This window comes from Sceloporus occidentalis, unplaced genomic scaffold, assembly GCF_023333645.1.
Source record: "Sceloporus occidentalis isolate IW3139 unplaced genomic scaffold, rSceOcc1.0.p SCAF_182, whole genome shotgun sequence".
NCBI lineage: Eukaryota > Metazoa > Chordata > Lepidosauria > Squamata > Phrynosomatidae > Sceloporus > Sceloporus occidentalis.
Window position 1 is genome coordinate 291,005 of NW_028317162.1, and position 27,608 is coordinate 318,612.

At 40.9% G+C, this 27,608-nt stretch overlaps 4 protein-coding genes across 5 annotated transcripts; 2 read left to right on the forward strand and 2 right to left on the reverse strand.

The window, feature by feature from the left end:
* Positions 1 to 903: 903 nt before the first annotated feature.
* On the reverse strand, positions 904 to 10,002 carry LOC149278717 (nuclear protein localization protein 4 homolog). 2 transcript variants are annotated; one of them, XM_089501793.1, is made up of 17 exons: positions 9,988 to 10,002; positions 9,027 to 9,107; positions 8,064 to 8,176; positions 7,295 to 7,477; positions 6,298 to 6,346; positions 6,092 to 6,186; positions 5,430 to 5,553; positions 4,866 to 5,045; positions 4,334 to 4,420; positions 4,031 to 4,102; positions 3,822 to 3,948; positions 3,244 to 3,404; positions 2,870 to 2,941; positions 2,414 to 2,509; positions 2,005 to 2,121; positions 1,306 to 1,408; positions 904 to 1,061 (listed from the first exon to the last, which is right to left on the reverse strand). In XM_089501793.1, the coding sequence occupies exons 1-17, from the start codon at positions 10,000 to 10,002 to the stop codon at positions 904 to 906; spliced, it is 1,833 nt and encodes a 610-aa protein (XP_089357919.1). The 2 variants fall into 2 exon arrangements, with proteins under 2 accessions (XP_089357919.1, XP_089357918.1); XM_089501792.1 differs by having other exon boundaries at positions 3,244 to 3,418; positions 3,821 to 3,948.
* A 1,422-nt stretch (positions 10,003 to 11,424) lies between these two features.
* LOC149278718 (tetraspanin-10-like) lies at positions 11,425 to 15,649 on the forward strand. The gene is made up of 4 exons (XM_089501801.1): positions 11,425 to 11,511; positions 12,381 to 12,997; positions 13,188 to 13,413; positions 15,632 to 15,649. Exons 1-4 carry the CDS (start codon positions 11,425 to 11,427, stop codon positions 15,647 to 15,649), a joined length of 948 nt encoding a protein of 315 aa, XP_089357927.1.
* A 773-nt stretch (positions 15,650 to 16,422) lies between these two features.
* LOC149278719 (rod cGMP 3',5'-cyclic phosphodiesterase subunit gamma) lies at positions 16,423 to 17,193 on the reverse strand. The gene is made up of 3 exons (XM_089501779.1): positions 17,048 to 17,193; positions 16,814 to 16,854; positions 16,423 to 16,499 (listed from the first exon to the last, which is right to left on the reverse strand). The coding sequence occupies exons 1-3, from the start codon at positions 17,191 to 17,193 to the stop codon at positions 16,423 to 16,425; spliced, it is 264 nt and encodes an 87-aa protein (XP_089357905.1).
* A 5,410-nt stretch (positions 17,194 to 22,603) lies between these two features.
* On the forward strand, positions 22,604 to 25,278 carry LOC149278720 (coiled-coil domain-containing protein 137-like). The gene is made up of 6 exons (XM_089501802.1): positions 22,604 to 22,665; positions 23,396 to 23,526; positions 23,644 to 23,841; positions 24,335 to 24,421; positions 24,643 to 24,722; positions 25,108 to 25,278. Exons 1-6 carry the CDS (start codon positions 22,604 to 22,606, stop codon positions 25,276 to 25,278), a joined length of 729 nt encoding a protein of 242 aa, XP_089357928.1.
* Positions 25,279 to 27,608: the final 2,330 nt, after the last annotated feature.

A 27,608-nucleotide genomic window follows, 5' to 3' on the forward strand; every position in this document is an offset into this window, starting at 1 on the left:
TTTTTCACTACACCAAATGCTCACAAGAATACTGAACTCCGGAACTAAATAAGTTAATTTTTTGCCCCTTTTTTTTTTTGTCAAATTCACTAACCTGAATTTTCAGGAAAACTGAAAAGTTCAACTTTTTGGATTCACAATACATTGTCACAGGCCAGCCTCAATAAGTTTCTCCTGCGGGAACATCACGAAGATGACTTTCAAGAAATTAACTATGCACACTGCAGGGCAAACTCGGCCCTTTTTGCAGGGGAAGCTCTCTGTAGATGGATCATTATAATGCACAGAAATGCCAGGGAGCTGGGTTGGTGAATACACGCCAGAGTTTAAGGTGTTTCATATGGCTGCTCCCCTGTTAACCCTTTTTGAGAGCCAGAGTGTCATGGTCATGGAAATAAGAGGCTTGAACATTGAAAGAGTTAATAAAGTATTGATGCGAGCGGTTCTTAAACCTCAAAGTTCCAGAACAGTGTGTTCCGCACCTTTCTGGAAGTGGAAACATTTATTGCTCTTGGGGAGATGTGATTTTGTATGGATAATAAAACACAAAACTAGACTCATTAGAATCAAGGGGTATGTTCCAGCTATAATTTTTTTTTTTTTGTCACTGCAAAACGCAGACAGTGCTGTGAAGTAATACAAGTGCAAAGGGTTAAGCTAGCACCCCAAAACACGAGAGGGCCAGCTGCAGCGTATCCCTGTCTGTGGGCGAATAAAGCTTTGACGCGTTGGACACTACCCTTGACTTGCTTGGCAAAGTTCATACCCACGGAATCGGCACCTAGGGCACCTCACTCAGCCCTAAAAGCAACATGATAGGGGACGGGGGACTTGCTGGACGCTTTCTGCAAGGGGCAGCTTTCCGAGGGAGATCTTTGAGGCCTGCCCCCGATCAACCTAGCCTTAGGTCCGGGGAAGCCGGCACATCTCACACTGGTCTGTACCCGCCTGGTTCATGAAGGTGCAGTGCAGACAGGACCACATGGCCGACGAAGCTGCATGCGGGGGTCCCCCAATCGCTCCATATGGATGCAGGTCAGCCGGTGCTGCACCAACAGTACCTGGTGAATGAGAAAAAAAGCATAAGGACAAAGGTGTCCTCAAAGGGTCCAGACACAAATCTATATTGTTACACCGCTCAAACGTAATTCCTTGATAACGCTTCAGCTCACAGCAGACTAAATCATCTAAATCTAACAATTGTCAGAATGGCTGGTAAAATATATTCCGTAAAAAAAAAAAAAAAAAAATTTACCAGACCCATAAAACAAACAATATACACAAACAAATCCAGAGTGCACTCACTGCACAGCTGCTCAACGGTCGCCCACTGCTCTGACTTCTTCCACGTCTGAGCCAGCTCTTCATCCCGGGTTCTCACTGCGTCCAGTAACAAGCCGATACTGTCCTGCAGAGAGAATGAGTCAGAAAGTTGGAACCCATGAGATTAGAAATTGTGAATATTGTGTTTTTTAATGTAATAAAGAGACAGTTTTTCTTCTGGAACTACGTACTTAACCTGCTGCCACCTGTGCAATCTAACTCTCCGAGCCACCATTAGCGAGACATGAGGCTGTGCAAATCTTCTTATTGGTCCTGATTACCAGGCTGACAAGGTCATCCCAGCTGCTTCGCGCATGCTCCGACTACAAACTGCTAGGATCCTGCCAATGGGCAGCAAATACGATAGGGACTGGTCTCCTGCCAGTATCCCTGCCTGTTGAGCGAGCATTGGCAAACACTGCAAGGACATTCTCTGGCTTGGGATACACAACTCCCCCTGATCATTGATCCAGGGGCCGGTGCAGCACGGAAGGGCTGGGAATTTCTGGGACTGCTCTTTAATACTTTATTTTCGCAGTAAAGTTGCTTACTACCAAATGCAGCATACTACCCTGCTGGAGTAACAATCAGCACCGCTGAAAAAGAATTCTACGCAACGGCTGGCATTTAACCCTCACAGAGGAGCTGTGTGCAAGAACAAGCTGGTGCCTGGCTACTTACCTGTAGGGGCATCACCTCGTTGGTTACCAAAAAGAGGAGCAGGTGGAAGTCAGAGATGATCTCAAGGAAAACTGAAGATGGGTTTTGGGAAAGGTAATTGGCCAAACTGTGGAAGTCCTGTAAAGAAAGAAAAAAAATGGTAAATAAAATAATCCACACTGGGGTGAAACAAATCAGGTGCCCTGTTATTTAATCACGCCAGAAATCAGATGCATTCATATTAAAAGGACTACCTAGTTCTAGCCTGGTGTCATGAGACGGAGTGCTTATAGATTGGAAGACTGTTGCCACAGCACAGGCTGGTGGGGGACGAACGCCACGAAATTATTTAATACAAGGGAACCAGCCGGCTACTTGGATAGGCTACAAAGTCGACATAAGCAAAATAATATAGGAACACTGATATTACCTGAGTCTCACCCAGAGCATCTCTGTTTTCGATGGGGAACAGGTTGGAAGAAGTGGAAAAGGTGTACACCGGATCCTTGGGGAATGTTGTTGTAATCTAGAAGGTACAAAGGAGAGCCTTTCTATTTTTTCAACAGGTACTTAAAACTTACAGGAAAATCGTGTCTTATTTCAGACTTTGAAGTTCCCCAAATATATCTTTCTTGCCAATCACCTGTTCGTTGACTACAAATCTCATCATGAGCAGTGTGGCTTTTACCGGAAAAAAGAACCCCTTGACTCATTCCCACAATCTTTTACATGACCTTACCCCGTCGGTAAAACACAAAGCCTCCAGTACAATGTGTCAACTGAATGCCCAGTGGCCAACACAATTCATTTACAGCCCCTATTCAGTATGACCCATTTCTCTTTCTTACATCAGGCAGCTTTCACGGGGCATTGTGCGCATACTCACATCAATAATCAAATACTCAACGGGTAGTGGCCGAGCAAGCTGGGTGATTTCATTGCCAAATTTGTCTATATCCTGTAACAAATCAAATTGTATGATCAGCGGCAGTTCGGCATACACCAAACTTAAAATAAAAAAGACATACGTTGTGCTGGGGACATAAAAAAAAAACTTAACACGGCCAAATCCTTAAAAGGCTCCATGATACGGCCATCGTAATGATTCATGTTATATTGATTACAGTCAAACAGTTTGCGGTAACACAGCTAGTTTGTTTTGCATCTGGTTACCTTTCAAACCATAATGATCTGTCTTTTTAAAAATGTGATTATAATGTATTGTAGGACAGAAAGCCCAACGCCATCGAATGACCGTACCTTGTAGAAGACATCAGGCACATATTGCTCACTGCTGGACTCCTTGGCATATCCCAGCTCTGGAGCGTCTCTGCAGGGCAGCAAGCATTCATCCCGCACCAGCGCCATGCACTGGTTGGACACCTGGTAACCCTCAAAGTGCACCTGGTTATCCGGTCCTCCTGAAACAGAAATAAAAAAAAGTGAGTTATTCTTGACTCAAGCAGGACGGTTCCATTAATACTAAGTAGTTAAAAATTACTTTGTGTTAAAACTGCACTTTACATGTAACAGTTATAAAGCCAGTCCTTCTTCTGATCTCTTATTTATATAGCAATGACAACTTCCACGGTGCTTCTAATAGTCCATACATTCAAAAGGCCTGGTAAAACTAGAACGGACACATGAACTGATGCATTAGGTAAAGAGGACCCTGCTTCGAAGCTTACAATCTAATGGAAAGCACTTTGCTGTAAAGTTTTGATAAAGATCCTTTAAGATCACATTTTGTTCTCTTATCTTGAAAGAGAACTACAAGCTTCGGTTTTTAGTTCATCACCTTAAGACACCACAGGACTTGGTAGAGAAGCCGTGCCTACCTGTGGCTACCACGGTCACAAATTTGGAACCAAAGTGCCCCTCTGGTGATAAGCGACACAGGTTTGGGTGTTTGTTTTGGAAGTAGCCGGCTGTGATGCACTCCTCTGCGCTCAGGTAATACGTGTCCTGGAAAGAGACTTTGCTGAAGTAATGCAACTCAACAGATCATGTACAAAGATAGGCTGAATGACTAGGTGCTCACACGTACCTTGTTTCTACTGTACCGGACAGTACCTTTCCTTGTGTCTTCTGACATCAGGTCTGTAAAAATCCAGCCAACCTTTACAGAGGAATACAAATAATGCTCAATAACTACCAGAGCCATACTTCAACATAACACAGTGTAAAATGACATCAAACATTAGGATTAGTCATTCTCTGAGTTGTATGGCAGGGACACTGCGATAAATAAAATGTAAATAACATTTTCAAACTTTCCGCATGGGGAGTTCATTATAACCTATGTGGGTCGTACACAAGCCTTCATCATTAAGCAGTGACTGCTACTTGCCTTTGTAAGCCCGAGTTTAGCCGCTATCTCATCCACCACCTTAGCTTTAGGATCCTCAAGCAGCTCCAGGCTGTTCTCGGTTCCAATCTGCAAGAAACAATTCAAGAACATACAGAGATCTATAGATGCAACGATATGTAAACATGTGTAAGGGAAACACTCAACTTCATAAATGTTAATACATATGTATTACAACTACCAATAATGTGTACTTTTGGTTTTGCAATAGGCGTTGTTGTTATGGGGATATTTGGTTTAAAATTAAGGGACTAACTCGCCTTGGGAAAATTCAGATTTGTGGCTAATGTAGCGTTAACTCAAATTTAATCACGTCCTGAAGTTCTCAGTTACAGTCTTTACAAAGACTGGCCTTAGCACTCAACAATAACCAACAACTTAACAAGTTAATAGGAAGTAATAATCATATGGATTCTGAAAACAGGAATGGTATACAAAATGTTGTGTTTCCTGACACTGCCCCTTTAATTCTGGGGGCTAAGCATGGAACGTAGTTTGTCTTTTAGGGTCTTACCTGTGGAGGCTCATAAATGGCGGCAACTTCAGCCCGAAGGCCGAGGGGAATGTCCTTGTGCTCAGTGTATCGTCCATACAGATAGCCAATATGCTGGTTCCCAGTCTTGCGCCAGTAATCTAAGAAGCGGTCGGCAATGGTGTGGTTCTCAAACATAATGTTATCCACATGCCTGTATTTCTAATGTTATAGAGAGATTCGCATTAATTTACTACTGTGAAGGTAATGCAATCTGCATATCACCTAACATACAGCTAACCTATACTCCTAGAGGCAAATAAGATACCCAGAACATGCGGAAATGCAGAGACATGTAAATAATATGTAACAAAAACCTCATGAAACAGCCAAAGCTTACATAGTAAGTTACATATAGTTACATAGTAAATAAGGTTGAAAAAAGTCCTAAGTCCATCAAGTTCAACCCTTCTACCTAACCTTCCTATTCTTGATCCAAACAGCTTAATTAACTTTTCTTATCTCAAGGTACCAATTGAGAACACCAACTAGCTTCAACATGGAAATGTTCCTTGCTGTGGAAGAGCTCTACACCCCGGCACTCACCTGTCTGTTGAGAGTGATGGCACTAGGCTGGCATTTGGTACAGATCCCTTCCGGCCACGGTGGATGCCCTTCACACCCAGATTTGATTTTACAGCTGATATTCTCCAAGGCCACAAATTTGCCTCTGAAAGAAGATAGGTGTTACTTTAGGGACCTTGTCGGCAAAACTACCGATATGCGCCATCTGCCCATTAGAACATATTTTTCATTAAAGATATGGATTGCGACATCCCTCATGCAACTGTCAGTTAGCTGAAGCTTTATGATAAAGGAACTAAGATAAGATACAAAAAACAAAGTTTATGATAAAATGAGATATAATCATGGTTTCCTTTACATAGTATTCACAAGCACAAGGCTGTCCGTAGTGTATCTGTAACCACACCAGTGCTAGTGAGAAAAAGCTGAAAACCCACATCTCCAAGGCTTTTCTGGTGGCATTCGCACAGTGGGAATGAAAGACCATCCTGTGCCTGGGCAGCCACCCCTTTGTGATAAAGGATGGCCCTGGTGTGAAGAATGAGAGTACAATCGCCTATTAATAGTTAACTTCTCAGGCTTTGTCTAACAGCGGCAAAATGAAAATGTTTTAATAGCTATAACAACACAGGGATATCATGAATCACTCCGATACTGCATATTAAAATGGTTTTACTGCTTACTTGTCTGCGCCGCCTGTCAGTTTCCTGATGTAGGCATGGAAGGACATGTGTTTGACGGGGGGCTCTAGATGGTTCAGATAATCCTCATCGAAAGGCTGCAAGGCAAAGCCATAGCGGGATAACGTATTAATACACAAACACAACACAACACAGAGGAACCAGCCACCCCGTCCTCGCGTTGCTTAAGAGAGGAAGGTGACCCTTACCTCTAGGGGGACGCAGTGCACACATTTTCCTAGCGGTCCATGTCGACACCTGCAAGTGGTAACGAGAACGTGAAAGCAGAAAAATAAATTCCAAAACCAGAAACCATTCCTTAAAAAATTGAAGTTAAGATAAAACAGAAACATGCTAAAAAATTGAACAGTTGGAAGTGTTTTCTCCCCTTAAGCCATGGATCATATATGCATGAGCACAGATAGCCCACAAACATTATAAATATAGACACAACAGCAATACGGCCAAATGTCTGAAACGTGGAGAAATAAACATGGCAACCAACGGAGCATTGCTATGGAGTCACCTCCATTTTGCACCTTTGGACGTATTTATAAAAAGGGATTGAATAATTACAAGAGGCTCCGTGTGTTCCCACAGCTGGAAACGTATAAAAAGCTTTGGTGAGCTGTCCAACCGCAGCAGGCAGCTACAAAAGTGTTCTTCTACCTTTATAGCACTTGGAAAGATCGCCAGATGAAAAAAAAATTGTTCTTTTACTGACTCGTAAACCTAAAATACATTTATTGTGTTCAGTACTGTATCCATAGTCCTGTTTACTGCTTGCGGCTTTAATGCCAGAACTAGAACTCTGCTTCTCATTAAACAGCTGGGGGCATGGGCAGCAAAAGCGTACAAGGAGAAACTACACAGTATTTGTCAGGCCTTGATTCTTCTTGGGGGACGGTTAGACGATAAAGTCCAACAAAACAAACACCTACATTTTTCTGGAGCTCTTTGTTGAAGCCTATATTACAATTTAAAGTACTTTTTAAAACATACGGCTTGCTTGTTTGTCCAGTGCTCAGACCAAAAGTATATAACGTCAAACGGTAATAAAAAATGTCATGCATTGCAATACCTCCCATAAAAGAAAATCAGTCAAAACTAGTAAAAAAGTTGCCGAAGGTTATGGGAGTTGAAAGAGCCATATATTGGCCAGTCCTAGTTTAGACAGCATATCAGCTCAACTAGGTCTGTACATACAGCTGTGGATCTCTGTTCCTATAGATCTTTCCGTCCTGTTTGTTGAGATATTGGTCAATTTCATCTTCGACCACCTGGGGAGCACTTGAAGGCCGAGCGCTCTGCGTTTGTGCGGACATATCCATGACCTCATTGGAGGGTCCGGCGGAGGCTGAAGGGAACAGGAACAGCATGTCCCCATGTCTGCATGGAAAAAAGAATACACAGAAATCAAGAAGACATCAAATATTTAAAAAGAAACACTGTTTCCCTTCATGCACACATCATTGCGAGTTGTGTTACAGTGTAGTCCCGAAATATATTCATGCACACGGAATATTATATGCACACAAAAATGAGGGACAGGTAGATGTGCCCACAAGAGATGTGTAAAGGTTGGGCATGTATGGACACTGTGCTTATCTGGAGAAGTGAATACAGCCACTAATCCAACAATGAAGAAGTTGTGTGCTTAGATCAGAGTTGCGTCACAAGTGCCATGAACAATAGCGCCTGCTGGAACGCAGAGCCACCAAAAGGCTCCATCTCAGACTCTGCTGTCTTTCAAGTCTAAACATGTAGAAATAAGAACACATCAGACATAGGGCGGTGAGGTGAACCTTTTGGTGACAGTATGGGACCAACATACTCCTCGGCCCTTAACACTTAAAGAGATACAACACACAAGCTGGGGCTACCCCAGACAATAGGTTACACAATTAACAAAACAGGATTGTCACATGCATTTTTTTTTTCATATTTTGTCCTATTCACATAAATTAAAACTCACTTGATTTTCAGTAAATTAAGCGACTTGTTTTGAGAAGCAGATATTTCTCCTGTCCGGTTTCTGTTCAGATACACCGAGAACCCATTATTCCTAAAACCAAACTCTTTTGCTACCTGGAGAAACACAAAATGCAAATGTTTTGTACAAAATCTTTTAACACACTCAACACAAACAAATGTATAATTGTTAGGCCCCTTCCCCAGTATCAACAGTACAGCTACAGGACAGTTAGCTAAGAATAAATGAAGTGTCGGTATTGAAATGTAACAAAGAGCTTGTAACTGAAACCAACGCATGGATGCAGGGTGTGGGTCGGCTTACATCAGAGAGAGACGTCGGTATTACAGCATACTTCACGGATCGATATTCTTACAGCAAAGGCTATTCTTCTACTCGATAAACAACTGCAGGATTTATTTGGTGGCCATTAAACAGATAATATAATAAAATGCCAGTGGCCAAAATTTGCAAAACTCAGGAAGCTCACAGGAGAAACTGATCCCAACCCATCTCTTGGATTTGTCAGCCTTGTCGGATTACAAACACCCAGCTCAGTTTAACATGGCTGTTGTGATGTCATCACAATAAAAGTTCCTCTTTTATGGGACATAACACATGGAAATACATTATCTACTATCTTACTTCTGTTTCTCCCAATCTGTTCTTTTTCGACCATATAAATCCATATTGTTATATTTCAGATAGCATAACGACAAGCAATGTTTATATTATATAAATATGTTATTATTATCGTATAAATCATATCACCGTGTTGCTGTCGGGTCACAGTATCATTATTTATAACTTTTTAGAGGCCATCAGGATGCGGCGACAGAAATAAATAGCTTTAATTGTAGCGGTATAAAAGGTTTGCCAAAACTCACCCAGCGACTGTATCGAATGCCAGAAATACTTGTCACAGGCGCTATAAAAACATAATAGGAGTTGTTACAGAAAGAATACCTTTTTAAGGAAAGCTGCTGCCGATTCTCGTTTACTTGCAGTAATCCTCTTAACTCCGTCTGGAGACTGAATACGAATTATCTATAAAAAAAAAATAATAATAAATAAAGCATAATATTTTATGGTTATTTCAACATATACGTCTAAGAAATTACTCTGTATGGTTTCATATATATGCACCTTTGCCCATTCCCTACTACTACTACTTAGATTGCAAGCTCTATGGGCCAGGGCACTCATTTCCTAATACATACAATAAAAATTATACGACAGCACTTATTGTACCTTCCCTTTAATTATACGGCAAACTGTAAAACACTAAGTACATCGGTTAGCATTTAATAAAAATAAATGAACATATATATAAATATATATGATATATAAAGATAAGATTTTAAGCTTGCGGGTCGGGCTCTCTCTACCTAATGTATCGATTTGTCTCAGTCTGTCAATTCTTGTCTTGTCAGACCCCTTGAATATATGTATTGTATTAAGCGCTGCGTAAACTGTTGGCTCTATATAAATAAAAGATAATATCCATCTATCTATATATACAGTATATAATATATGCAGATCATAAATGTGTATAGTGTTTAGAAGCTGTGAGGCACTTACTCCAATCATCTTCCATATTTCATTGAATATTTTTTTGTTATTATTTGGCATGAGGTAGCTGCCTAATACTTGGGAATTATTCTATTTTTACTAAATTACTTTCAGATAAGAAATCATTAAATCCTCCAAGCCAGCACCAAAGTAACACAAACACAGCAGGGATGTTCCTACCTAGTCGTGTATTATACACATCATGACGTATAGAATGTGTATGCAGCAGTATGACACATCATATACACTGTGCCATTATTATGTGTCAGGGAGTGGGGGCTTCCTGGGCCTCTGTCACTGCTCTGGGGTGATATTGCTGCCCGTTCTCCAGACTAAGCTCTTCCCCGGTACTCACAATACTTTCTGCCATTTCCCTCTCTTCCCGGCTTAGTTCTGGTGGCTGTCCGCCGGTAACTCCCGGGATCCCCGGCCAATGACGTTTGCAACCTGCCGGTTCGGGTGTACTAGTGTGACAGCAAGCTATTCCTCTGCAAACGGCGCGGCGCGAAGGTTCCGGGACACATCGTTCCGCCCTGATACTGGGTGCGCCAGTAAAAGTCCTCCCCCATGAGAATAATATATCAAATATGTCACAATATAGACCAGAAATAACGTATATGTTTCCTTAACTGTCAATGTGCACATACCTGCCTATAGTAAACACATATGCAAACATGTAATGTGTAACTTCATGTTTTTTTATGAACAGATGAGTCATTTATGAAAAATTTATTCTGGAGCCCTGCATTCAGTATGTTTTATGACAGAAGAGAACTAGCATGTATTAATGCAAATCTGACACTAGATTAATGCATTAAAAACATGTTTCCATAAAGACTATGATATAGTGTTACATTATTAAATAACATTGTATAACTTTAGCGAGACAGAATTAAAACAGCAGTAAAGTATGCCACTGATTAAGATAATAATAATAATAATAATAATAATATAAATCACATATATTCTTAATGAATATAAAATGGCCGGACTTTGGCAGTTGGGGCTGTCATGCGTCCTTGCGCATACATGGTGTCATACATGACATCATACATGACATCATACCATGTCTTCGCTCGCATTAGGTAACCTATTTGTGCCATGGTTGGTATTTCTGCTTGAATGCGAGTGACTTACGGTTTCTGTTTAAATAACCTTTATAGCCGTATATCATAATTGGCGACATTTTCTGACGTTCTTTGATATACAGCGTGTCATTTTCATCCTCATTGGGCACGGCGGTGAGATGACATCATACTCCAATCACACCACCAATCATTTTACTTGGCTATTATTGATACAAAGTATTTTGTTTGTTTGCGGATGTCCAGACCAGCTGAACTTACCAACAATGGTTTCGATAGGGTCAGTGGCTAGGTATTTATGGAACTGAGCGAGGTCTTGTGTTTTATTTACATAATTTAATATATAAACCCATTTCCCACTGTTTATAAACATATTATTGGGGCTTTTAGGGCTGTAGAACCCAGTGATACCCTCATACCCAGCACTCTGAGCTCCTAGAAAAGAGGGGCATCGGGGAGGGAAAAATGTATAAAATATACCTAAAGCATTCAGAAAGAGTCACAATATGTTCTCTCGCTGCAATCCGCAATGCTTGAAAAACTCTTCTAATGAAGGGTTAACAGACAATTAAGACTCTCACGGAGTTGAGATGGAGTAGTCAGATACGGCCCCTCACATGATAAGAGGCTGACCGGTCTGCTGATTCTCTGTAGGGTAGGTTCAAGAAATCTCAAGACCCCTACAAACTCACAGAGACCCCGGGAAGATGGGCGTAAAATCCCTCCAGCTTCTCTTCCGACTCTCCAGAAAGACCCCGGAGGAGCCGAATGAATCCAGCAGCTTAATACCCAAGGTGACCATTCTAGAAATTAACTCCGGGGGGATTTGCACAGAAATATTTAAAACTCTTATAGAGGCGCCGTATTCAATGTATATGAAATTAACTCTCAAAATGCTGAGCTGTTTCTTGATATTCACTGTATTATATGAACCACGGGGTTAAACTTTTATAGAACTTTTAATTTCACATTTTTGTAATTATTTTTAGTTTTTGTTGCTTTACCGCCAAGTCGTAAGAATACTGTAATTTCCGTTTTGGACTTCATGTTTCAAGAACCTCTTATATTATTAGAACATTAATTAGAATCAGAAGTTTTCAGTTCCTGAACCCCTTTTTAACCCATTAATTGCTGCAGTTTCATGAAATAACAATCTAAGAGCATGGGAGCCCCTTGGCAACTGTATCGTATATTTATTATAAAGATATATATATATTAAAAAAAAACAACAAATGTGTTGCATACCATAGTTTGTGTATAATTTAACCCATAGCCATGATTAGGGTGGAGGTATTTCTTTGATTAAGGTGGAGCCCCATATGATTGTAGCGCAATTACTCTGTGGCAATGAAATGGTTAAATTAATAAGTTAACCAGTATTTTATATATAGGAATATATTGCATGTAAGAATTTTCAGTAATGTGGTTTTTATAGCCCCTCCCGGAGCCATTTTGGCTGGGAACCATCCTGTTAAGGTAACCAGGTGGCTTCTTTAACCACGGTAGTTGGGGAGCCTGTGGCAAGAGCCGCTGCCGAGCTAGACCTTAGGATATGCTCCTATCCACAAAGAGATTGAGGAGGAGAAACGGGTCAAAGAGCTGAAGCACATCTTCGATTTAAAACTTCGCTTCTATGAACCTTTTTACTTATTTTTTTCCTCAGGGTACCGCTGATCTCCAGAAAGCAGGCTATGGTCAAGGTTCTGGTGAACACCGATGCTGTACCTCTGGTTATTGTCCTCCTCCAGACCAACTTGTGCAATCTCGCCTCACTTCAATCAAGGAATGGCCACCGCTACTGACCCATCGTCCTAATTTGTTCATACCTCTCATTAAATACTTCATGTTCTTTTTCAACTTCATCTTCTCTGTCCTGGGTTTTGCCATCCTGGGCGTTGGAGTCTGGGGAATTATAGACAAGCAATCGTTGATGAGTGACAGAATTGGCAATTTAGGCACTGATCCGATGCTAGCATTTATCATTTTGGGTCTGGTTGTTTGCGTCCTTGCTGTGTCAGGTTGTGTCGGTTTCCTAAGAGAAAATTCTTGCCTCCTGAAACTTTTCTCCGCCGGGATCTCCGCTCTCATAATCATCCAGAGCGTTTCGGCCGTTGTTGTGCTTTCCTTCAGGGATCAGATCAAAGATTCTGTGAAAAGTTCAATGCTGGTGGCTGTATCGAGATACCAGGATGATTCTGATCTAAGATTTATCATGGATGAGATCCAGCTTGGAATGGAGTGTTGTGGGGTACAGTCCTATCAAGACTGGAGCATCAACCAGTAAGTATCACTAATACTTTGCTACTGTTTTATGGGTCATGCTAAGATGAAAGTTGTACAAGCTCTACTTTCATGATCATTTGGTTTGGCCAAGAGCCGCCATGACGCTTAGGGGATATGTTTCAGCTCGTGTTGAATGCTTCTGGGTTTTAGTGTCTGAAACTAAAATCTTGTGTGATTCTCCCTTCAGATATTTTAACTGCAGCTCTCCCGGCGTTCTCTCTTGCGGGGTTCCCTATTCCTGCTGCATCGACCCCGTGGAGAATGGGACGGTACCCAACTCACAATGTGGATTCCAGGTCCTGGGAATGGCAGAGACAATGGCCGGGAACTTGGTCTACCTGGGAGGGTGCGTGCCTCAACTCTCTCTGTGGCTGAACCGCAAATTTTGGGACACCGCTGCCGGATTCCTAATCGTAACTGCGTCAGAACTATTATGCGTTGTGTGTGCCCAGAGGGTCCTAGAGGAGATCAAGGTGATACAATTACAGTGGTAGGAACTGGGTGCCCAAAGTGCCAAGAGAAGCACTTTCTTTGCGGGTCACAATCAGCTGATATTAGCAGCTTGCAAACTTTGACGCTGCCAGTGGATCCTGGGAATTGGGAACATTATATATTTTTTAAAGTGTGAACCCTTAAGAGACTCGTTTTTATGATAAAAGCAGGCATTGAATCTTTGTGCTTCTTCGTGATCAATGAAAGGGTCTGTGCAATTATGGATGGCAGAGGGGAAAATAATCATCAATGGTTGGGAAAAAAGATGGGGGTTAATTTAATAATTAGCAATTATATACATGGGGGGGGTACAGCAAGAATATTCATGGCAGTAAAGCTTTGATGCGGAAATGTAAAAAATGAATGTCTGACGGTATTTTTGGACCCTGTGATCCTTTAATCCTGCTTGCCTTGCTAAGCATCATAGGGGTTGTTGTTTATAGCAGCTGGAATGCCAGTGACTGGATATTTTTCATGATTGAATCATAAAAGGGCTTATTCTCTTTACTTTTTTTGCAAACGGAGTCACAGCTGCATAATTGAGGGCTCCCCCAATTTGTTCCTCTGAGTAAAGCGAATGCAGCTGTTCTCTAGACCTTCGATATATGTATGTATAGGGTAATCAGATTGCCGTATGGTGTCTCCTCTCCAGTGTAAATAAATAAAATCATGCAGATAACACTTTGTCCTCTATCAGCTTATTAAACTCATATATATATATATATATATATATATATATATATATATATATATTATATAAATAATCATTTCTTTCACTTAACTGCTTCTAAGCTGTATTGTGTCCATTCCGGCAGCCATTGTTAGAGTGGAAAAAGGGAGATAACTTGGATAGGGATGGCTTTGTCCTCTTCTGCCACAACTCTCCACTTCCATAATGTAAAATAGTCTCTACAAACCATCTTCAAAACAACTCCACTGATCGAAAAGTGAAAATCTCGAGCTACGCCTGGTTTTAAGAGGTTAGTTCAGTTTTCCTAAAAGCTGAGAAGGTGGCAGTCCCTTTAAACTATGCGTCATGAAAGGCCAACAGTGGCAAATGTCTCCTTTCTGAAGGGCTGAGTTAGCCCTGCATAATGTATGTATTTCGTGGCCACTCATGGAGTGAAGTATACTATACTAGCACCCTATTAAGGAAAATGCCATAAGGGTCCAAGAGTAGACGGTCTTAATTTGTAGGCGATAGCTTTTTATTGGGCCAACGTAGAAGATGATGTAGAGTCATGAAAGCTTTCAGGAGCTCAGGGATTTTATCTTGGGATGGAACGCATAGTCTGTCCAAAGAAAAGACCTCTGAGACCAACACAGAAAACAAATGTATCACTTACATCTAAAGGCTTTATGGGGGAACCTCCGAACAGAGCCATTTTCCCCCCTGGTCTTCCAAGCACGATGTGGATTGCCTTGCAGACGTAGATAGGAGTAGTTGTATCATTCCATCTGAATTGGCTGAACCAATTTCACAAAGGCACCGCAATCTCGTTTTAACAACGTAACACAATCTGGAGTGTACAATCGATGTTCTGCCCAGCAGGAGTTATTATAGTGAATTATCACTTTGATCTCTGTTTTATTACATGCACTTGTTTCTGCGAGATGACCAAAAGCTAATATCCGACTCAAAAGGGGTTTGTATCACATTTTTATTTTTTTTTTCAATACCAGCCTTTGTTAACTGCGGGATTTAACCAACACGTGATACTTTCTTACAAAACAGTTGTGTGGCAAGGATTAGATGAACAGATTACAGGTGATTTGTAGTCGGGATGGGGGAGAGACAGAGGGAGCAGCAAGGACATCGGAAATCTGTACAAAGATTCATTTTACTGCAAGCTGGCGGTGTATTAAGCTACAAGGAAAAGACGCTAGATGTTCCAAACGTGATAGTGACTTTTAAGTAAACTCTATCACAGTACAGATAAAGGGCATAATATGATATATAATATATAAGCATAGATTTTACTCATTGATTTGCATGCAACTGGAAAGAAAAATGATTTTAATAAGTTTGTCCCCCCCCCATGTGTGACATCACTACATAGCCCCATTTGTAAATGAGCGGGTTCAACATAGAATCATCCATTTCTATGTGGCAACTAACTTAAAATCTCTTTTCTTTAGGTCTATATTGTTGCCTGAAATTGTAGCAATAGGTGGAAAAAACCCTCAGTTTTTTTAAAATCACATGTTGGCCCGAATACAATATATATCAAACCTGCGTGATCTTAACGTGGATATCTGGTCCATTCATGTATTAACATCTCTGTGCCTGTCAGCAAAATGTAGTAACTACAATAACCTGAAAATATATCAGATCATTCAATACGGATATAAAAACTGACATGAGGCTGACGATAGAGGTCTCCAAAGAGTGTCAAGAATAGGACAGATAGATAAGTCTAAGAAACAATATGGGGTTTGATTAGTTACAAAAGGGGTCTATGTGGTTCAGCTACTTAAGGTCAAATCATTGACTTTGCTACATTATCAATATGACTCTAATAGACGATCCCTTTAAGATTCCATTTCATCACCGAATGTCTACTGATCTAGGGATACCTTGGATTTTCATAGCTACTAAGATTATATAAAGAGCAGGTTCCATGCCGGCATTGGTTTCCTAAGCACCAGATGTCGTGATGGCATGATATATCATTCAAACTTTTGGGTAACTGTCTATCAGCTAGCAGAGCAGCGGGTTAGTGCAAGCTGGTCACGTACATGTGTGGAAGTGAGAACTGAGACGCGCGTATCTGCCAGTGCCATGACAAAGAGCTGGCTGCTTGACCCGTAGACATCTGAGGAGTGGAGATTTGGGTGCTTTTGACTTTCATTGAGTTCTATGCACACTACATCTCCATGCAGTGATGGGGCAGAGAAACAGGACTGGGTAAAGACCGGATCGGGGGTCTCTAGATGATACCATATTGGGCCAACTCATGCAGCTCCAGGTGGTTGAAGGCTTCCCAAGGGCAGATAACGGTGATGTCTGTAGACAGGACACAGAACAAGGTTGGATGTTATGCTACTGATGCCTCCAAACCACCTTGCTTCTTAAGCAAGTCCATTAATTAAGACCTGGGTCCCTTAACCAATATATAGACAATAGTAAATGTTCGCCATAAGGTTAAAAACATTGATGGACCCTGAAATATTTAAAATGCCATATAACCATGTCATATTTTGTTACGAGCTCTTTCGGATACAAAACTAACACCAATGGCGAAGGATGGTCCATAACTGTGGACCTTCTGTTGTTCTCTATTAGTGTATAGCAAATTGGTGCCCATGTAATATTTTTACCTGTTCCTAGACCTTCCATCCCAGGGATATCATCTCCAAATCTGCATGGGGATAAAAAGAGACAAGTGAGATGTTGATGAACCATCTAAAGATGGGTTTAATAATGGTTTAATTCATGGAATGCATTGGGTTTACTTTAGCTTTGTTTAAGCAAAGAAACCTTACAAAGATTCCATTGATCTCAACAGAATAGGAGCAAATAGAAAATAGTTTCTGTCGAGGATTGCATCTTACCCTTGGACCCCTTTCTTGGGTGGTTTGCTCTTGAACTGCCTGGTCTGTCTTTGCTTGAATTTTGGGGGTCCTTTCCTAGGGGTGGCTGGCCCACCTGTCACACGGGTGGCTGGTTTGATCTCAGATTTGGCAGGTTCCAGGTTCATGGTTTGAGTAGCGTCTCTCCTGTCTTGGGAGTCTCGCTGTCAGAATTATCGGGGGAGCCAGTTGTATGAAAAACTTGCTAACCACCTGTCGAAAAAATGATAAAAGAAAAAAGAGATGACACAATCTTTTTGATGCAAACAGTATACCAAGATTCCCATTAGGTCTTTGATTTCCAGTGTGTAAAATATATATTGTGAGACATTGCCATACCGGGGAACCATTTTAAATGAGCAGACCCTGAGACTCTTGACATAGACCCTTTAATGGAATATTGATGATTCTATGCAGTGACACACCAAAAGTGTTATCCAAATGGTTTTAATAGCGGCCCTCATGGAGACCTTGACTTGTCATTATTTAAAGAAACACTTACTTGTGTCACCTGCATTTAAGAAGGGATATCAACCATGACATACTGGGGACCAGTTGGTAGACTTATTTATGAGCATAGCACTCTAGAATAGGAAAGAGAACCTTCTCCTTCACCCTGGGATTGGGGCAAAAACCCTGAAACTGAGAACTGAGCCCTAAGAGTTCCAGATATGGACATTCCCCACCCCTTGAGATAAAATCAATTCATATTTTCTTTTCTTTTTGGCTAAATCTGAAAATAATATTTCAAAGTCTGGAAGCTGGCTGCAGTATCACCATTAAGTAGGCATCTGCTAGATGTTCTTCAATCTCTTGATGGCTTAATACTGGTTACGCAAACTGTGACCTTCAAGCTGTTTTGGGGTTACATTCATTATCCAGAGACTGCATGGAGGTATTAAGAGTTGCCATGTCCACTTCTGCGTAAAGCCATGACATTTATAATCTTGAAACCAAAGCTAATCTTGTTCTTGATTCTCCATCGATATGAATTGCCGGCAGAAAAATGTACATGTATTTTGTTACATGTTAAACAAGAACATATCTGTACATACTGCAACTGGTATTTGAAAACCACAACACAGAAAATATAAGCACTGCTACAATTCAGATCTTTCACTTTTCTGTTGCGTTGTTTTTTATGACCCCATTTTTTCAGCGTAGCTTTCTCCGGGAAGTGGTAATCTCTGTTGACCCGGGCATTAACTCGGCTCAAACCTGATCCTCTTAACCCAAGGACACCAAAGGCAACTGTGAGCACGTGACCAACCACAGACGGGGTCTGGATCCCCTTCTATATTTAAAAGTATTACTGAAACATAGAACCATTCAACCCATTTAGTTTGCCTCTTTTATTTTTTGGCACAGGATAAGTTAATCATACTGATGGTAGGGACTATAACTCCCATCATCCTCCAAAACCTCCACACGCTACTGTCAGAGGGCTCAAAGGTTAATGGTAATGCATACACTTTTTGGTCTGGAGCGATTTGTCCCTTTAGTTTACTGTACTATGAGCCGTTTGGTTGGGCCCATAGGTATGAAACACATTAAATTTCCTTCATTATTTAACTTGCATCAAGTCTAGGAAAAAGATAACCTTATGTGTGAGAGATGTGTTCTATGATGTGAAACCCGTGTTGAACATTGAAGTTCAAGAACAGGAAGATGGCCGAACAATGTGGTCTATTCTCTAAAGGTTGCGCTGGCCCAAGATGAAAAGTCTAGTGAACCTTTATCTCCAAAGGGCTACCTTGGTGCTTCGTGAGGGGGTCAGTCAACCTGTCTCAGAGAAGACCAATTCTGAGCTTCCTAGAGAAGCTGAAACTGGGGTAAAATTGTGCCAGATTTCCAACGAGCTTCCAACAACCCAAAGAAGCTAAAGGCAAATTATGGAGGTTAGTGAAGGGACATAAAAGTCTTCTCCTATACTCTTGTTCTGTTTCTCCCAACTGTTTCATTTCATTGTCCATGTACTTTACTGGCTTTCACTTTCATCCTCTTTACTCTACTTCTTCATTTCACTCGTTTACCTTTCCAAACTTAACCAAAATGTCAAATTTCACTCAATACATAAATATCTCTTATCTTCTTAGTTTGAAATCACATACATTTCACTGCCTCGTACTGGTGACGGCACAGGTTTGATAGGATTAAGTGCAGGTTTCGCTGAGGCAGCAAGATGGTTCTACCTAAAGCTACTTATCAATTAACCAAATCCCTAACTCTCTGGCCTCTTCTAGAGCTTTCTCCACTGAAGGAGTCCCCGTGCGTAGGCAGTCCCGTGTACCTGGTGCTAATGACAACATTTGGGGGGGGGTCACGCTCTATGACCCCCATCACGATATTACTAGGAACTATTTGAGAATATGTTGTTCCTGGAATAGAATGACATTGTTACTGTATCACAATGTAAACACTCAAACCCTACCGAAACTTTCCCACCCCGTGAGCACTCTTGATTATTTGCACAGGTAAATCTGGTTTATCTGGGACAAAAGGCTAGAGGAATAGCCACTGAATGCTTATTTAACAGTAATACATAAGCAGTACTTATTCTTTTTTTAAGAAAAATATGTAGAAAAGCAAAAGGAGCCTCATCTAATGTCTTGGATGGCTTTAATAAAAGATATAAAAGAATAACCAGTATGTTTTAGCCTGAAGAACATCCTATGCTTGTAGGAAAGACACTTGTGACACTTTGCAGGTTTTGTGAATGTATTACAAGATATGAGGTTTTATGGAAGAATTCTGCCTAAAAGGCCCATGGACTGGTCAAGCATGAATGAAGAGACCCTTCATTTTGTCAGTTTTATCTGTAAGGTAAGAAATTCTAGAACGAGGATCCATCAACTGTGTTGATAACCCTGATCCAACCATTCTCCAACACAGGCCTCACAAAGCTTGGTCTCATTGCAACGTGATCTGGAGATTATCGGATGAACCATGCATTAACTAATCTTTCACATTACGTAAAAGTAAAAAAAAAAAAAAGTCTCCGTGCTTTTGATATACCCCTGTTTCAGGGCCGACATAAATTGCATATTATTGGTATTATTATTCCTCGAGCCAACAAATAATTTAGACTGTTAAGGCGGGGAAAAAGCATCTCAATTATATCCTGGTTGGTTGTATATAGTTATCTGTACGGAAAAAAAAATTTAAAATCATACACAGCGAGTTCTATTAAGAAAACACCTAATGCATAAATATTGGGTATTCCGTCCACTTTCTGGCCACAAATTGCTTTGCCCACCACGTCAAAGTACCCCAAGTTTGGCGAGGACTATCTGATCATATATTTAAGTATACTAACACTTTATAGTCTGTTACTTGCAGTTTCTAAATGTCTTCGTCAGGTTTTGCTATCACTTACCCTACCCAGAGATTTTACATGTCCAGCCTTAGTAATATCTGGCGAGTGGCATTCACCTCTTCACGCGCTCGCTCCTGGGACAGCTCTGATCCTCTCCACCTCTGTAACTCTGGATTTATGAGAATCAGGGCTAATAGGATTATTGCTCTCCATCTCAAACGGTAATCTGATAGAGCTTCACCTGGGAAGCATGGGATGTGACCCTTTCCAGTGTTCTTAAGAACGTCTTACTTCAAAATAAAAAAACACAAACTGTGGATACTGCATGAAATAAAAAATAATTTACTCAACGTAAACTGCCGTTCACAGGTTTGGGGTCACTTAGAGGTGTCCTTGGTTTTGTCCATTAAAATAACATGAAATGGATCAGAAATTGGTGTTAATGTTGAAAATGACTATTGTAACTGGAAACGGCTGATTTTTTATCTTTATAGGTGTACAGAGGCCCTTTATCACTCCCGTCACTCCTGTGATCCAATGGCACATTGTGTTCGCTGATCCAAGTTTAAAGGGTTAATTGATCCTTGACTTCAGTATTTATTATGAAGGGCCATCGCTGGCAGGCTTCTCTAGAAAGGGTAGGTTGGCCCTGTATAATTCAATGGATGAAGGAATCTCATTGATGTAACTATACATTGGCAACGGCCAGGCTCTTCCCGCAGAAGAAGCTCACTGGGGTTGGACCTTCATATAGTAAAGTCAAACACCCCCCCCCCCGCAAACCAGTAAATTATCCGCCATGTTTATTTTTGTGGAGACAGTGAAGTAGGTTATTATTATTTATTGTTCCGCAGCAATGTACAATGGGAAAACATACATTATTAATGGTAAATTGTGGAAATATAATATTCAAGTCCTTTCATCCCTGGAAAAAAGAAATTGGCCGGGCACATTAAAAGTTCACTCCCGGTCAAACTAGAACGTCTAGATTGTAAGCTCTGAAGAGCAGGGACCTCTTCTTCGTACCAGTAGTGGTTGTAGTTGTTGGCACTCTATAAATAAATATAATTTAAAGGATTTCGCTCACAACAAAATGGGACATCTTCAAACATGAGAAGATGTCACTTTAACAGGAACAAGACATAACCTACGCATTGTTCCTTCCACCCGTCCACCTTGTAAGTCTTTGTCGCTATAAGTAAGGATTTCATGTCTCATCTTTTTTTTATTCTGAACTTGATTTCCATTTTTATGAACATCTTAAGAGTCTCATCTTCTATGTTCTTCTCCACAGCACGGAGAGCCCGTTCACCTCCATCTTTATATAACTCCAGCAGTTCCTCAGCATAAGCGATCCACACGCAGTTATGGCACCCGCTCATGCAGCAGTGGGTGGGTGGAGGTGGGATTGTGACTCTTTGCGAGTCCGCGGAGACGGTGTCCGTAGAGTCGGGTCCATGGCTTGAATATTCTGGCTTCTCTACGTTAGAGCTGTTCAAGGATCTGCTCAAAGAAACTCCTCTGGCCCAAAAATATAGGCTGGATGGTGGAGACGCAGGACGGTGAAGTCTCTTCAGGATCCAAAAGAGCAGCTGTTAAAAAAAGAGAGAAATGTGGATTATCTTACATTTTCTCATTATGATTCTTACAAACCTTTCTTATTTCCAGAAGCCGTTCATTTACTAATCCACCCGAAAGTATACCTTTGTTTTATGAGATAAATAATGAATGCTAATGAATGGCTGAGAATAGTGGGAGTTATAACCCACATCTACTCTAACTGCATATCCTTCATGCCCTATGAATGCTGGGTGAGTGGTACTCAGAAAGCCTCAATTTACATCAATTCCAGTTACCATAGCAACGCTGAATCCTTTAGGGGACAGAGGCTGCTTCAGACGGAGCTAAGTCTTCTCTTGTCCCCTAATTGTTTTCATTACATGTCATAGCTCCTGACCCTTCATGATCTCTATAGCGGAAATGATGCTTTAAAAAAAAAAATAACATCCGCCGCAAAAGGCAATACGTCTTAGCAGTAGGTGATGCCCATATCCAAGATGGCGGCGCATGATACCGCTGACAAGCGCTTTGACAAATAGCATGAGGGGTAGGCGGGTCTTAGTTCCAACAACGCAATGAACGCTGGTGTTTTGGGTTACGCCATGACTAACAGCCGGAAGTAAGAGGCTGTGGGGCGCACGTGGCTTCGTGGTGCTGAAACTATGGGGAAGAATAAACCCAATAAAAGTATGGAACAGCCCGGCCGTCCGGTGCAGCAGCGCAGGTGTGTGCGGGGAATGGGCTTCGGGATCCTGGACCGGGGAAAACAGGAGAATGGGGCAGTTAAGAGCTGGGTAGTTTTAATTAGTGACTACATAAGAGGATTATATAGAAATACAAGTTATCTTATCACCATAGCAACCAAAGTAATTGTCCAGCAACAGTGGCAGCACTTTGGTTGCTATGGTGACTGCACCACTTATCCAACTTTGCGCTATAATGCCTTCTAGATTGTAAGCTCTTTGAGCAGGGCCCGCCTCATCTGTTGTGTCACAAATTTGTATAACAAATTCTTATGTTTTATACCACATGCTATGGCCTGTCTGTCCTTTATACAGCGCTACAGAATTTGATGCCGCTATATAAAACAAAAAATAATAATATTCACAGCCCCTTTTTATTATTATTTTTTATTTATAAAACAATTTCCGCAGTATTTCTTAACAGTCCATACGTTAATTAGTAACGGGAAGCTTTGACGATAAAGTGTTAATCTGTCGCTGTTATTAATACTTACTGTTATGTTGGTTTTAAAGCATAGAGCAAAAACATGGCTATTCGAACAGCAATTGAATGTTAACAAGTTTATAATATTGTAATCGTTCTATTTCAACCTGTCATTGTTTCATGGAGCTGCTGAGAAACATAATGTACATTTCTTTGTGACGGGGTAAAGATATTGCTCCTTAATATAATACACTGTAATAATCCAATCTTTGGCTTTTTGTATTTAGCCACGTAAAGAAAAAGACCAATTCGGCACCAAAAGATGTGGACATGCAGGAAATCCCATTCAAGTTGCGGGAAATTATGAAAAGCAAAATGGAAATGAACAGACCCACGAAAAAGAGGAAGAAAAGGGGAGGTAGGGTTATTCTTCTGTATTTGTCACAAAAGACTGTGATTTGGGGTAAGAAGGCAGCCTCAGAATTCTTGATCCGACAGATTTATTATTAACTGTCGCCCAATTTTGCGTTTTCAGCAAGACAAGGACCAGATCATGCAGAGATCCAGACCGAGATCCCAGTCCCCAAGTTTAAGAGGCAAAAGCGTGAATCTGTGGGTGCTTACTTAGATCGCATGGACAGGGCAGCCAAACACGTCATGTTCTTGAGTAAGAACCAGCCAGATCGCGAGCCCGAGCGGGAGCTGGACTTGGAGAAAAAGGCCAAAAAGACCCCAAAAGACAGCATCGCCAAAGATGGCATCTCAAAAGACAACACAGAGACAGACAGTACCCAGGAAGGGAAACCAGAGAAATCTAAGAAAGCGTATGTTCATTCATGGAAAAACAATCTTACTACTTTTAGAATGGCATTCAGTTGACTGGCTGACCCAGTAGATTTCCGACCGCTGATATTGTTTCCTCGCAGAAAACTGATTCTACAATACACAGCATTTGCTGTTTGTCCGTACACTCATTACATTTATCCTTCCTGCTTTATTTTACACGATTAACGGTTTGTATGGTATATAAATCTATCTAGATGGTAGCCAAAACATACCTTGCCAGCTGGTGTTGATCTTCAACTACTCAAGCATCTTTTGCCCAGCCATAGGTTGGCATGGGATCATGGGATTTGTAGATCAACAACTCATAGTAAGCTACATGTTGGCCTCCTTGACACAGCCGGTTTTTAGTCTCTCTAAATATATCTATTTATGTATGTTCTGCAGGTTCAACCAGCGGAGACAAGAAAAGGTTTTAAGGAAGAAAGAGGAAAAGGAGGCAAGTCGATTGGAGAAGGATATTTTCAAAGGTAAGGTTGCGTTGTACAATGTATTTTCTAAAAATACAATTCTGACTCGTATATGAAGCTGACTCGGACATCTTTTTGTTTATACCACTGTACATTATATTAAAGGCCTCTTGTTCGGTGTCGGCCATGGTGTTATTGGTTATACATGTCTTCCATCTGCCCTTCCATATAGTTGTCAACTCACATGGTGCCTGATAATGTTATGTTTTCATATTTAACAGATGAAATAAAGTTTGGGGAGGTAGCTATGGAGCCACCATCTTTCACAGTAAAACCAAGGAAGAGCAAAGAGTGGTCAAAGGTAACGAAAGAATCTTGGGTCATAGGGCTATTAACGATTGTGTAATGAGTTTTCTCATTTGCTTGGTAATAAAAATGTAGTTAACCACCGGTATAACAGTAGGTTTTTTGTACATAGGTTGTTTTTTTTTCTATAGCCAAGAGATCACAAGGGCATAGGGTGCCAGAACATGGACTATGATGTCATAATTCTGTGCCTAGGTCCCTAGCAACACACCCTTTGAGAGAGGACATATGGTCCCCTGCTAGACCACTGTTGAGCATAGAAAACAATCTTTATCTCAGTGAAATAACTTATTTTATTAGCTGGACTCATTGTTCATATATGACATCATTACGTTAGTATTGTAGATATAGTAACCCAATATGTCTGTTCTGCCCACTAGCCTGGGGAGAAACAGCTTCTGCTGAAGAAGCTCTTGAACAAAGATGCAGCTTCAGCGAAAGTACCTGCTCTGTCCATGGCAAGGAAGAGACTGTTGTTGGAGGAACGAGAGAGGGTTGTAGAAGCTTACAGGGAAATGAAGAAGAGAAAAATGCAACAGACTGGCCTTTGAATCTGCCATGTTTAACCGCACTTCCAGTGCCAACAAGCTGCATCGTCATTTTAGAGCAATTTGAAAGACAGTTCACAAACACTTCTTATTGCACAACGGACAATCTTATGTTAGTTCCAAGTGACCTTTTGTCATTTTGGTGCATTGATGAAAGGACATGCCGAGTTAATATGATCCAGTGGTTTTTTTTACCAGTCAAAACTCTGTAAAGAGCTGTAGTTTTATTGGAACTGAGATCCAATACTTGTTGGGCTATATGATGAAGTAATTTCTGGCATGAGTTACAACCATGAAAATACTGCTAGTGTGACATGCAATGTACTCCTGTTGTGGGACGTATGTGCACGTTCTGCATTAACTATAACGTTTCAAAATGGTCTGTTTGGCCCATCTTAAAGGAGAAACACCGTCTCGGCTTCAGATTTAATGAGAGCTTCTAATCTGCGGGGAACCCACTGTCCTCTACATTTCTCCTCCAATAAATGCAGAGTGAATAACCCTGTAGTTGTTATCTATTGTAACTTAGACTCATTTACAGTGATGTGAATATGTATCCATATCTTTGTGGCAATTATTCAAGTACTTGAGCGGCCAGCTGTCAGGGATACGTTCACTGAAACGCTCTGTATTTTGCTTCTTTCTTTAACCCCTTAAGGACAATGGGCGGTCCCTAAACCCATTGAAAACAATTCATTTTGAGCCCGTACATGTACGGCTTTGTCATTAAGGGGTTAAACACGTACGTGATGTTTACATTGCTTTATCTTATAGCAACCAGGTTACAATGGCTGGTATGTACCTGACCATTAAACCAACAGGGACTTTGATGACATCGCGTTCTAAATACACAGACGTTAATATGAAGTCGGTCTCTCCTTTGCAGCTATAAACAGCTTCCACTCTTCTGGGTTCCCACAATTTTAGAATGTTAATGTGGGAATGTTTAACCATTTATTCAGTAGAGCGTTTGTGATGTCAGACACTGATGTTGGATGAGGAGGCCTGGCTCTCCCTTCCAGTTCATCCCAAAGGTGTTGGATGGGGTTGAGGCCGGTTAAGTTCTTTCGCACCAAACTCATCCAACCATGTCTTTATGGACCTCGCTTTGTGCGCTAGAATAGAAAAGGGCTTTTCCCCAAACTGTTTCCACAAAGTTGGAAGCAGAACATTGTCCTTGGTATGCTGAAGCAGTATGTTTTTTCCTTCACTGGAAGTAAGGGGACCCATACCCTGATTTCAATAATTAGGAGGTCCGTCCCAATACATTTGTCCATATAGTGGTGTATAAAGCAAGGTCCATAAAGACATGGTTGGATGAATTTGGGGTGGAAGAATGTAACCGGCCCCATCGAACACCTTTTGGATTAAATAGATTGGAGATTGCGAGCCGGCCCCAACATCAGTGCCTGACTTCACAAATGCTTTGCCACAGTATTCTCCGAAATTTTGTGGAAGAGTGGAAGCTGTTTGTGTATTTAGAATGCGATGTCAAAAATGTCCTTGTAGATGTAAAGGTTGAATGTCCCAATACTTTTGTCCATATATTGTATATCATACTATAATGACATATATTATAATTATATGTCTATGTATATATATATGTATTATATCATAATAGTATTAGTGTACTCGGCTCCCGAAGAAGCTTTGAAGTGGAAAATTGGCTGTGATAACATAGATTACCCATCAGAGGGCAGCAGATTATTTGGATACTCTAGTATCGGTAATAAAGTGTTAGATTGTTTCTTGGATTTTGATTGAATTTTTTTAAAATAATTGATCTGTCCATGTATATTTTTTGGGGGAAACCTAGTGGGTTAAACATTGCTTTGAGTTGCTAATTAATCCAGCATTCAGACAGCTAGATAATGCTTCTTCTGGCATCGACGGGTCTACTTATCTCATTACGGACAGAATGATGGAAATCAGATCTTAGATTGTGATTATTATTATAATTTATGCGTGTTTACGTCACCTGTACATTACAAAAAGACATTACATTATGATCATAGGGCTACCACGGAGTCTGACGCGGGTCATTAAAAACTAAGCTGTTACTTACGAGGTGACACGCTTATCTGCCTGCAAAGTTTGCAAACTCATTAGCATTTGTATAAATCAAAAGATAATTAACCCCTCTATGTTGACATTTAAGGATTTTTTGTTTTGACGACTATAAAAAAAGGACGCAAAGCTCGGCCTGATTCAGTTGGCAATCGAGAAAGAGAAGGTATTCGCTGGTTTTATCAGACACTTAAAAAAACCCATTACCTGTTCTGCAAGTTTTTAAGCTCAAAATATACAAAGGTGCATGTCTCCATCAAAATAGG

Excerpts from the sequence above, each read along its gene's own strand:
- LOC149278717 (XM_089501792.1), bottom strand. Across the intron at positions 6,187-6,297 it reads TGCACTGCGTCCCCCTAGAG|CCTTTCGATGAGGATTATCT; the intron begins GTAAGGGTCACC and ends TTTGCCTTGCAG. Across the intron at positions 1,062-1,305 it reads GACCGTTGAGCAGCTGTGCA|GTACTGTTGGTGCAGCACCG; the intron begins GTGAGTGCACTC and ends CTCATTCACCAG.
- LOC149278718 (XM_089501801.1), top strand. The coding sequence starts at position 11,425 with ATGGGCGTAAAATCCCTCCAGCTTCTCTTCCGACTCTCCAGAAAGACC. Across the intron at positions 11,512-12,380 it reads CCAGCAGCTTAATACCCAAG|GGTACCGCTGATCTCCAGAA; the intron begins GTGACCATTCTA and ends TTTTTTCCTCAG. Across the intron at positions 12,998-13,187 it reads CAAGACTGGAGCATCAACCA|ATATTTTAACTGCAGCTCTC; the intron begins GTAAGTATCACT and ends TTCTCCCTTCAG.
- LOC149278719 (XM_089501779.1), bottom strand. The coding sequence starts at position 17,193 with ATGAACCTGGAACCTGCCAAATCTGAGATCAAACCAGCCACCCGTGTG. Across the intron at positions 16,855-17,047 it reads CCCAAGAAAGGGGTCCAAGG|ATTTGGAGATGATATCCCTG; the intron begins GTAAGATGCAAT and ends ATCCCCATGCAG. Across the intron at positions 16,500-16,813 it reads GATGGAAGGTCTAGGAACAG|ACATCACCGTTATCTGCCCT; the intron begins GTAAAAATATTA and ends TCCTGTCTACAG.
- LOC149278720 (XM_089501802.1), top strand. The coding sequence starts at position 22,604 with ATGGGGAAGAATAAACCCAATAAAAGTATGGAACAGCCCGGCCGTCCG. Across the intron at positions 22,666-23,395 it reads CGTCCGGTGCAGCAGCGCAG|CCACGTAAAGAAAAAGACCA; the intron begins GTGTGTGCGGGG and ends TTTTGTATTTAG. Across the intron at positions 23,842-24,334 it reads GAAAAAGGCCAAAAAGACCC|GCAGGTTCAACCAGCGGAGA; the intron begins CAAAAGACAGCA and ends TATGTATGTTCT.